Source organism: Corylus avellana, chromosome ca7, assembly GCF_901000735.1.
Source record: "Corylus avellana chromosome ca7, CavTom2PMs-1.0".
Taxonomy (NCBI): domain Eukaryota; kingdom Viridiplantae; phylum Streptophyta; class Magnoliopsida; order Fagales; family Betulaceae; genus Corylus; species Corylus avellana.
Window position 1 is genome coordinate 2961473 of NC_081547.1, and position 8713 is coordinate 2970185.

The window sequence follows — 8713 nt, forward strand, 5'->3', positions numbered from 1 at the left end:
CTTTACGTTTTCGCTTCTCCAACTTTGTCTTCTCTTACCTCTCCATTTCTCTTCTCTTCTCCTCTCATCGGCTTACACTGTTCTTGATAAGTACTTCATCAACTGTGGAGCGCCCGAGAACGTGACCACTGCTGATGGCAGGCAGGTCTTTGTTGGCGACCGAGATTTCTCAGCTAGAAAAGGTAAAGCTGTCAAAAGCCGTAACTATCATGGTTTATTTGCTTATTTTACTGGAGATGCGCTTATGTCCGGTAGCATTTTCATATGCTTCCTTGAATTTGTTTCCTATTTTAGCCAAAAAAAAAAAAAAAAATCTCCATTTGAATTGCTCCAAAGCATTTATGTTCGGCTCTCTAAATTAAGATTTTCCTTTTATTATTTTATTTATTATTATTTTTTTAACATTCATATATTTAGTTCTCAATGTGCAACTCAATCAGTTAGATATTACATCTTATAAAGTAAAGGTCATTATTTCGAATCCCTTTCCCATTTTTCTCTTATTGTGCATATATGTTAAAAAAAAATATAATAATAATAAATCATATATTTGAAAATTTGTCTTTTTCTAACGTATATTTTTGAAAAATTATCATTTTTTAAAGGGAAATATTAGGTGTTCGATCTCCTCATTCTAAGTGGATATTACTTTCTAAAAAAAAAAACAAAAAAGCTCTTATTTCTTTCACCCAGTTTTTAGAAAGTAATATTTATCTAGGATTAGAAGAACACTTTAACCTCTTTTTTTTTTGTTTAACAGTCATATTTTTAAAATTTCATTTTTCCTAACAATTATATATTTTTTTCAAAATTTGGGGGGGGGTGGGTGAATAGTGTGGTAATTTTGTGGTTTGGGGAGAGCGTGGAAAAGAAAGAAAAGAGAGAGGGGAGAAAAACAAGAATGACACAAAAAAAAAAAAAAGGGAACAAAAGAAAAAGCTTGAATATTTTTTATGTTTTTTTTTTCTTAAAAAAAAAATTGGGGACTAACCAGCCAATGCTTCTTAACTAGTGGGGAACATGATTATAAAAAAAAACAAGAAAAAAAAAAAAAAAAAAAAACTAGTGGAGAACATTGTTCATGTTCCTCAGATATTTTTTCATAATAGGAAGACGAATAGTTAAAAAAAAAATATACATTTTACTATTTTTCTCTTCAAAGTAAGAATTTTTCAACAGTAAAAAGGCGGAGGAGAATGCAATTAGCTTCGGCAGTTAAAAAAAAAAAAAAAAACTCTCCAAATGGTCCGGGTACAAGTTCCCTGCTGGGTAGATGCAGAAGCTATTAAACAAGTGGAGGAGGATGGAAGACTTTTCTTCCTTGGAAATGGCTTTGATTTGACTCACACCTTTCAATCGTCTAAGTCAACACGAGAGTTTCTTCTACGTCTGCTCAAGGCAAATTATGACGTCCACTACTTCCTCCATTTTTTCCTGATAAGGTTCACTTTCAGTCTCCCACAAGAAAAGAGAAAAGGCAGCAACTCCTACCAATTTTCCATGGAAAAACTTCATCTCCTCATGGCTCTCTTCCCTTTCTTTCTTCTCCATTTCCTTTCTCTTTTGCTTCCCTCATCAGCTAATTACACTATCAATTGCGGGTCAAAGTCCAACATTACTGTCGATGGTCGGAACTTCGTTGGTGACTTGAATTCTGGCTCCTTCTCTGTCGGAACAAGCTCTGATGTCAGTGACACCAACTCAGCAACAGATATGTCTCTCTATCAAACTGCAAGAATTTTTGAAAACCCATCTTCATATGATTTTGATATCATCGATCAAGGCATTTATTATGTTCGCCTCCATTTCTTTCCGTTCATGTCCGGCAAGACTAATCTGGCAAAGGCCCTATTCGATGTTTCAACTTCTAATTTTTCGCTCTTGTCAAACTTTGGCGTTCAAGAAAATAGTAATTCACCTGTGATTGAGGAGTTCTTACTCACTATCAACGGAAGTAAGTTCAGCATCCACTTTACTCCTCACAGAAAATCTTTTGCTTTCGTGAGCGCCATAGAAGTCTTTCTAATCCCAGATGAAGGCTTCTTCCTGGATGATATTGTTCTAGCTACTCCTGCTGGGAGCAATCGAACTTATGTTGGCGCACGATCTCAGGTTTTACAAAAAATTCACAGGGTCAATGTTGGAGGTCCACAGAACAATGACTCACTGTGGAGGACTTGGATACCGGATGACGATTATCTACTTTCCCCAGGATCTGCAAAAATCTGTCCCCCTTATAACGGTACGCTTAAATATGATACTCTTGGTGCTACTAATTATAGCGCTTCAGATCTTGTTTACAAGACTTGCAAAGAACTAAATTCAAATTCGTCCGACATAACTTGGCGTTTTGTTGTAAAGAAGAACACCAGACACCTGGTGAGGCTGCACTTCTGCGATATTGTTAGCACAAGTGCTGATGTTGTGATCAGGTTCAATCTCTTTATTTATAGCAACTTCAATCAAACGATCTATCCTGACGATCGTGATGGAATTGCGCAGTTGGCAGCTCCATTTTACTATGATTTCGTGGTTGATTCTGATGATTCGGGAGTTATGAATGTTAGTGTAGGGCCTAGGCAGGATTCGGCAAATAAAACTGCCTATCTGAATGGGCTGGAGATTATGGAGTTTATGGGTGTTCCAATTCAGGACAAGCCAAAGAAACATGGTGGTGTTGTTGTTGTTATAGTTGCTACCGCCTGTAGCGCGGTCTTTGTCTTCGTTTTGGTAGTGCTGTTGTTGTTGGGTTTACGATACAAGAAAGCAAAGCATGTTGATGGAGTAGGTTCATTGCCGGTGCTTCATGGAAAAGGAAGTTATTACAGTAAAGGGAAAGCGAATGCCTCCCCTGTTCGTAGTGTTAACCTAAAATTGAAGATGCCTCTTCTTCAAATACTTGATGCAACCCATAACTTTGACACCAAACTCTTAATAGGTGAGGGTGGGTTTGGCAAAGTTTACAAGGGAACTCTTCCGGATGGTACCAAAGTGGCTGTGAAACGAAGTGATCCTAAAAATGGGCAGGGCCTTCCTGAATTCGAAACAGAAATCTTGGTCTTATCCAAAATTCGCCATCGCCATCTTGTTTCCTTGATAGGGTATTGCGAAGAAGGGTCTGAGATGATACTGGTGTATGAATTTATAGAAAAGGGCACTCTGAGAGACCATCTCTATGTTTTGGAGAACCCTGAGAGATCATCTAAAAGGTCTAAATTGTCTTGGAAGCAACGGCTTGAGATTTGTGTTGGTTCAGCAAAGGGCCTTCATTACCTTCACACCTCTTCAGCTGGGGGAATCATTCACCGGGATGTTAAGTCGACAAATATCTTGCTGAATGAACAATACGTGGCTAAAGTTGCTGACTTTGGCCTTTCAAGATCAGGCCATCAAGATCCAAACCATTTCAGTACTGTTGGCATAAAGGGTAGCTTTGGTTATGTGGATCCTGAATATTTTAGAACCTTTGACTTTACAGAAAAATCTGATGTCTACTCCTTTGGTGTAGTACTTCTTGAGGTGCTTTGTGCGAGGCCAGCTATTGTTGACTCGCCCAAGAGGGAGGAGGTGAACCTTGCCGAATGGGGGATGTTTTGGCAAAAGAAAGGGCAACTTGAAAAGATTATCGATCCGTTGTTGGTGGGAGAAATTAACCACGATTCACTGAGAAAATTTGGTGAAATAGCTGAGAATTGTTTGAAGGATTGTGGAGCTGACAGGCCTTCCATGCTTGATGTGCAGTGGGACTTGGAATATGCACTGCAGCTTCAACAAACTGCATTGCACAAAGAAGCGCATGACGACTCTACAACAAATGCATTTTTGGAATTGCCTTTGCCTTCCGATCATAGCATCCCAGATTGGGAAGATGATCATTTGCCCATAATATTAAGGGATGATGGTTCGGAGAACACAGATAGTGTAGTGTTCTCTCAGATGCGGATTGATGATGCCAGATAATCTCTAGCTACTGCTTTAGGGCAGGGTACCCTCATGTGACCATGTCATTTTCGTATATTTTCTTCCTAATTACGTATAAGAGTAGTTTTTTCTCTTGCTTTGTTCATTTCCAGTGTGGAGAGTCTCGTATTGTTAAATGTATCTTTGTGCTCTTTCTTTGTTTACTCGATGCTGCATATGTAATATATTTATTGGTTTCATGATCCATTATCATTCAATCTGTAAATTGGAAGAGCGGCTTCATTACTGCAGGATTGTTAATTGGCCAAATGGATTACTTTATAGGCCAACACCTTCCACACAAATCCATTTTAAATACAAATTATATTTTTATTACACAATTATCCAATAATGCTCAGGCGGTAGTTCTAACAAACTTTGGATTAATTATTGTTAAAAAATAAAATCCTAAAGATTCAATTCAGACTGACATATCAATAGTATGAAATACAAATATAATTTATAACATTATGTATTGAATAAATAGAGTGAGAGTTCCTCAGTTCCACATGTAGGGTTCAACTTGAGCCTAATTTCAAACGCCTTTTTGGAGCAAAAGATGATAGATTGATAGGCCCATGGCCTAATTTGCCAATATATATCCACCATTACTTGCTCTTAAACGGTAGAGTATTATTTTAGAAAAAAAAAAGAAAAAAAAAGAAAAAAAAAAACGGTGGATATATATTAACAATTCTTTTCCAAAAGAAATACGTATATTCCAGTATTTCAAATGCAACTTGGGCTTTTTCCGTCAATAAGAGTGCTACACACTTTGTTCGGGTCCATTTTTGCGACATAGTAAGTATAACACCTAACGACTTGTGGTTCGATCTTATTATTCATTATCCTTATATTATTCCGTTGATCGTTCCTTATGAAATAAAACAATTCCTGGCTGCTCTGTTCTACTTCGATTTTGTGGTTGATCCAGATAATAAAGGATTTGTGGATATTAGCATACACATTAAAGAGGACTCAAACATTCGTAATGCCTTTTTGAATGGGGTGGAGATTATGGAGTTCATGGAGAAATCAAGTGTTAATTTACCATTTATTCCAGAAGCTTAAAGCTAATATGCAGAGGTAAATTTAATCATTTAATCATTACTTTAACACTCATGCTCACGTGTGGGCTCAAACTTCCTTTTAATAGGTGATGCCCAACATGTGAAATATTTAATTTAAATGGGGCGTGATTTGACGGAGTCAAGGTTCGATCCCAGGACCCTTGACTCTGATACCATGACAAACATGCAATCAACAAGATGTATGTTAGAAATAGATCTTGGGCCTAACTCAACCCAAAAGCTAGCTCAAATTCCATTCTTAAGGAAAGTGAATCAAAGAAGAAGTTCTCCCCCGTTATAATTGGTCTTGTAAGTAGTGGGGCATTTGTCATTTTGGTAGTGGTGGTGGCCACGGGATTGAAATGCAGGAAACAAGAGCCTGATCAAAGTTTTGTAGAGCTTCTTTATGCAGGGTTCAATTCTAAAAACAGGTTGACTGAAAGAAGTTTTAACTCGCCCCTTCCCCCTAATCTAAACCTCAGTTTAAGGATACCTTTATCTGAAATTCAGAATGCAACTGAGAACTTCAATGCAAAACATTTGATTGGTGAGGGTGGATTTGGGAAAGTCTACAAAGGAACTCTTCGGAATGGTATGACAGTGGCTGTGAAACGAGGTGAAGCAGGGCATGGGCAGGGTCTTCGTGAATTCCAAAATGAAATCATTGTGTTATCTCAAATCCGCTACCGCCATCTAGTATCTTTGATTGGGTATTGCGATCAAGATTCTGAGACTATACTGGTTTATGAATTCATGGAAATGGGGACTCTGAGAGATCATCTCTATCATACAGATGGTAGTTCTGAGAAATCATCTTCACTATCTGAATTATCTTGGAACCAAAGACTTGAAATCTGCATTGGTGCGGCTGCGGCAAGCGGCCTAGATTACCTACATGCTCAGGCAGGAAGAATCATACACCGTGATGTGAAGTCAACAAACATTTTGCTTGATAAAGACTATGTGGCTAAAGTTGCTGACTTTGGCCTTTCAAAGTCAGGGCCTCCTGATCCAATCAATTGCACCATGAGTGTAAAGGGTAGCTTTGGTTATCTTGATCCAGAATACTTGGCAACCCAACAGTATACCGAGAAATCTGATGTGTACTCCTTTGGAGTTGTACTTTGAAGTTCTTTGTGCTAGACCGCTTATTGACAACTCGCTTCCGAGGGAGGAGGAGCAATTCCTAGCTGATTGGGCGACGCAGCTGCATAGGGAAGGCGAACTTGAGAAAATTATTGATCCCGTGCTACTTGGGAAAAGTAAGCCAACTTCATTGCGAAAGTTTAGTGAAACTGCAGTCAAGTATTTGAAGCAAAATGGTACTGAGAGGCCTAGTATGCGTCAAGTGTTATATGACTTGCACTCTGCACAGCAGCTTCAGGAACATCTAATGGACAAAGAGCAACATGAAGCCAGCACAACAAATATTAATTCATTAATTAGGTTGCAGTTTCCTGCTGTTTTGAATGTTCCTGTTCTGGAAGATGATGAAGCACCCATTGAAGGGGATGAAAAGTGGCTACTCAAGACTAACTCCAATTGAGGATTGATAGTAACAGATAGTCTCCATTATTTTGGTGTAGATTTCTATCAATGTGTCGTTGCGTTTCCGTGGCTTCTTATCACCATAAAATGCGTAATATGGTTTTAGTCTGCAAGAATGTTTCTAGTGCTTGAATTCTATTACAGCTTCACTGTCGTATTTTTTTGTTTTCCCCTTAATGTGTAAAAGTACCTATTTGCATGTTTCACTTGAAATGGACAACATCCTAATCCTTGTCGGTACAAATTAGAGTCTATTTAGAATTGCATTTAAAAAATAAAGTTTTTAAGTCGAAAGGTATTTTTTTGACAAAAACTTTATTTTTAACTTTTTATTAAAGTATGTTTTGGTAGTAAAAAAGTATTTTTGAAAATTTTTACTAAATGGGCAATTTTTGGTTTGATATGACTTTTTAAACTCTTTAACGCTATCTCAAATAGACCCTAACTTACAAAAATCAAGAAACTGAATTTGAATATGAGATGATCAAAATTTGTCTTAAGACTTCATTTGTTAATATTTATTGTCTCTTGCGCGTTTTAGGCTTGAAACCCAAATACACTTATTGGTGTGATAATCCAAAATAATAATAATAATAAACAAAGCTTTTAATTCGAAAAATACTTTTTTGCAAAAGTTTTATTTTTTAAGTTTTTGTTAAAAGTGCGTTTTGATTATTTTTAGACACTTAAAAGTACTTTTAATTTTTTTTACCAAACAGATATATATAATTTTTTTAAAAAAATAAGCTTTTTAAATATTAAATGCACTTTTAAACATTCAAATGCACACACAAACGTGCCAAAAAAAAAAAGACAAAAGACAAAGATAATCTTATCGAAAGAAAAAGGTGGTTCAAAAAGATAAAAGGTTGCTTTTCTCCTCCATGGGTCATCTCTTCATATTGCTTTTTTGTTCATTGGCTCGCTGGGATGACCTTCATATTACTTTTTAACAACTAAAGTGACCCATATACAATATTTTTTCGTTATTATTGTTAAGAAATTTATCATATTTTTTAGAATTGGTGGGCAAAAAATAAGAAGAAAATAAAAAATAACTTGGTTCACCATTAAGGATTATGTTTACAGAGTTTTAGGAGGCCTCAATTACATTCGTCTACAGGATTGATGGTCCATTAATTTGGGATAAATTTTAGTTTTAACTTTTAAAGGAGGCTGCAAATTATTTTTGGGTAAATTTTATTGATAGCGGAAAAAAAAAAGGGTAAAGTCTACTTAATCTCCTCAAACTACAACCCTAATGACAATCTATCTTCCAAACTATCAATTATGACAATTTACCCCACAAACTACCAAAATAATGACAATGTACCCCCCAATGCTAGCAAAATGACGAAATTACTCCTATTAAATTTTCAATAAGATAAAAATACCTTTAAAAATTTAAATTTTAGTATTTTTGTTTTTATTTTAGTAAGGGTAATTTCGTCATTTTTTAAAAATTAGGGGTATATTGTCATTGTTTTAGTAATTTGGAAGGTAAATTGTCGCAATTGATAGTTTGAGGGTTAAATTGTCATTGGATGGTAGTTTGAGGGGTTAAGTGAACTTTGCTCTGTGTTATTTGAACTTTATGCTTGTTTATCAATGAATGTGATTGAATTGTTTTAAAAAAAAAAAAATTACTTTGTTTACTTGATGTTGTAAGTGTAATAATAATAGGTCTATTGAACATAGAAAATGCTAGGGGTGTTAAATTATCAATTATCCCAAAAACTTAAGCTTATAGGAAGAGGTAAATTTAATTACTTAATCATTAGTTTAACACTCCCCTTCACGTGTGGGGTCAAACTCCCTTTTAATAGGTGAGGCCCAACACATGAAATATTTAATTTAAATGGGGGTGATTTGACGAAGTCAAGGTTCGATCCCAAGACCTTTGGCTTTGATACCATATTAAATTACAAATTATCCCAAAAGCTTAAGCTTATAAGAATAGGTAAATTTAATCACTTAATCATTAGTTTAACAATGTAAAAAAAGAAAACAGAAAAATAATTGTATGGAAGAAAATTTTTTTTTTTGTTTTGTTTTGTTTTTTTTTTAAAGAAATACATTCCATTTCATTGATAATAATCACGAGCATAAAACTCTTACATCGCAAGAGCACAAAG

The 8713-nt window shown here is 35.7% G+C and overlaps 1 protein-coding gene and 1 pseudogene across 1 annotated transcript; both read left to right on the forward strand.

Annotated features, from left to right (window-relative positions):
• Nucleotides 1–1358: 1358 nt before the first annotated feature.
• Nucleotides 1359–4207, forward strand: LOC132186861 (probable receptor-like protein kinase At2g23200). Its single transcript, XM_059600963.1, has one exon. The coding sequence runs from the start codon at nt 1501–1503 to the stop codon at nt 3958–3960; it is 2460 nt and encodes an 819-aa protein (XP_059456946.1). The 5' UTR covers nt 1359–1500; the 3' UTR covers nt 3961–4207.
• Nucleotides 4208–4311: 104 nt separating this feature from the next.
• LOC132186532 (probable receptor-like protein kinase At2g23200) lies at nt 4312–6623 on the forward strand (annotated as a pseudogene).
• The last annotated feature ends 2090 nt before the right edge of the window (nt 6624–8713 follow it).

Coding starts and splice junctions, on each gene's coding strand:
- LOC132186861 (XM_059600963.1), top strand. CDS start 1,501: ATGGAAAAACTTCATCTCCTCATGGCTCTCTTCCCTTTCTTTCTTCTC.